We start from the raw sequence: 2,344 nt of genomic DNA, 5'->3' as shown, positions 1-2,344 counted from the left end.
AGTGTTGTTAACTACAGCTTTGTTGGGGGCAGAGCAGGATTAGATTCTAGAGCTTAGAAGTCCATTTATTCTCCATCTTAACAAAGACTTAAAAATCAGTTTTGGTTATGTTTTCAGGAAGAACTACCTCAAAGATTCTGTAAACATCATCATCATCCATGATCTGCTTTGGTGTGTAAATGATTCCGTTGTAAGTTATGTCTTCTGCATTTATGCATTTTCCACTATCTTCATTCATGAAACCTCCATATCTAGCACTAAAGACATTCTTTACTGGTAACAAATTATAGATCTGCAAAATTAAGAGAACAATGAGAAAATTCTTTTTTTGTTTGTTTGATTAAGTGTGATAATGTTCAATCGAGCCAGGATCGAAAAGATTATGGTGTTTATTTAACACTCCCATGCCAATATTGTAAAAAGCAACATAGAGAATCATGGAGGGACATTGAAAGGTTATGGATTCTAATCTTCTTGCTGTACAAAAGAAATTAATATATAAAGAAATCAAATTAATTGATCAAAGTCTCAGAGCCCATTTTGGCTGAGAAAGAATAAAACCCAAGTCATCTGTCTCCTAAGTCTAAATGTCTACTTTAAAAATAAAGCAAAATATGTGGACAGTACAGAGAAATGTAACAAGAGAACAAAATCCACTTTTAATGCCATCACCCAGAAATAATTTCTGTAAATACTTGATTAATTTCCTTTTCTTATTTTTTTGATTAAGTTCTTACCAAGTTTTTTATTTACATTTTTTGTAAATCTACTATTGTAGGACCAAGTTTAACTTGAGAAAAACTAGGTGTAGTTTTTCTCTGAATTAAATCAATTCCAGTTCAGTTTTTGCTCAGTGCCTAGTGTGAGGCCACCTGCACAGCCATACAGTGTTCAGGCCACTAAACACACACTGGACTTCACGCAGATCTCCTATTCTGGCTGCTGTCGTTTCTTATCTGTGCTACTACTATAACCTTCTGTTTCCATTTTTTCATTCTTGTTCTCATACTCTCAGCAGGAAAAGAATCTTCTTAATAGGTAAATCTAAATTGTCCCCTGCTTAACACTTCTCAGTGATTTACTATTTATTGCATTTACTGCTAACTCCAAACTCCACTCCAGCCTAACAGAGCTCATCGTGATTTATTTTTCATTCCATTTATAGCCTCCACCGTCTTCTTCTGCCACCACTATATATTAGGTCATTACCTTTTTCTTTCTAGAACACTCCAGATTTATTTCGATCTCAGGACCTTTGGGCATGTTGCTTTTATTCATTGTAATGCCTACCCCTGCCTCTCTGTTATCTGACAATCAAAAAAGAGAGACCCCTAATCACTATACCAAAGTTGTCAAACTCTTTTTTATCTTTATCTCAATAACTTGTTTATTCCTTTCATTATACTCATCAGAATTTAGAACTACTATATGATTATATGTTTTGTTGTTTGTTTGTTTGTTTGAATACCTCACAAGACTGTTAAGTCTAAAGTGGTCAAAGTCTACATCTGATTGTTTACCATTAGAACTCCTATTTTCAGAGCAATATTAGTCCTATAGTCAAGATGTAGTAAATATTTGTTAAATAAGTAAATGGACCTGAAGCCTATAAACTATGTCACTTTTTTGAAAGTGCTTCATTATAAGAGACATCTTTAAAAGACAAGTTTGAACAGAAAATCTGTTTTGTCCATGCTTAAAACAAATGAGTAAGTTCTTGGATTTTAGGGAAAACTTAAAAACCTGGCATTTCACATACTACCTTGAAATGTGGTGCAGTGGAAGTGACATTGAATGAAATTTGGTTCAACCACCTTTAAAATATATTTTTGGCATATTCTTTCTAAAGTTGCTTAATCTATCCTGTGATTTTTTTTTTAAATTTATAAAACTAGATAATAATATCCAACTTAAAGAATTAGTATTCATTATTCATTCATTAAAAATATATGAGCATCTTATATATATAAGTAGTATGCTAGCACAGGGAATGTAGGATGAGCAAGATTTCTCCTTCACTGAGAATATATTATATCAGAGTATGAAATGAGATGATATATGTAATGCACCTTGTGCAATGTCTTTTGTAGAACTGAATTGAATTCTAGCTCATAAATAACTTATTAGATTATGCCTAACACTCTGAAGAACTTGTCCTTTGCAGTTATAACATCCAGCTTTCAAAAACGGTCTTATCATATGTGCATTTTCTAATATCCAACACTGAACTGGGACTCACCGATTGAGGTGAGAGCTCAGCTTCAGGCTTCATTAGCAGTACACTCTGGTCTACTGCACGAAGGGCACAGAGGGAGTGAGGGGTGGCTGTGACCTTCAGGTTGGT

The 2,344-nt window shown here is 33.7% G+C and overlaps 1 protein-coding gene across 1 annotated transcript in view; it reads right to left on the bottom strand.

The window, feature by feature from the left end:
- Positions 1 to 2,344, bottom strand: part of LOC105296014 (pregnancy zone protein-like) — a 50,325-nt gene that overhangs the window by 23,662 nt on the left and 24,319 nt on the right. Inside the window, exon 16 of the mRNA XM_011365935.1 lies at positions 128 to 292. Coding sequence (XP_011364237.1) covers positions 128 to 292 — 165 coding nt within the window. The remainder of the gene's footprint in view (positions 1 to 127; positions 293 to 2,344) is intronic.

The sequence above is a fragment of the Pteropus vampyrus genome, unplaced genomic scaffold (genome assembly GCF_000151845.1).
Source record: "Pteropus vampyrus isolate Shadow unplaced genomic scaffold, Pvam_2.0 Scaffold116, whole genome shotgun sequence".
Classification (NCBI taxonomy): Eukaryota; Metazoa; Chordata; class Mammalia; order Chiroptera; family Pteropodidae; genus Pteropus; species Pteropus vampyrus.
This window is presented reverse-complemented; position numbering and strand designations above follow the sequence as displayed.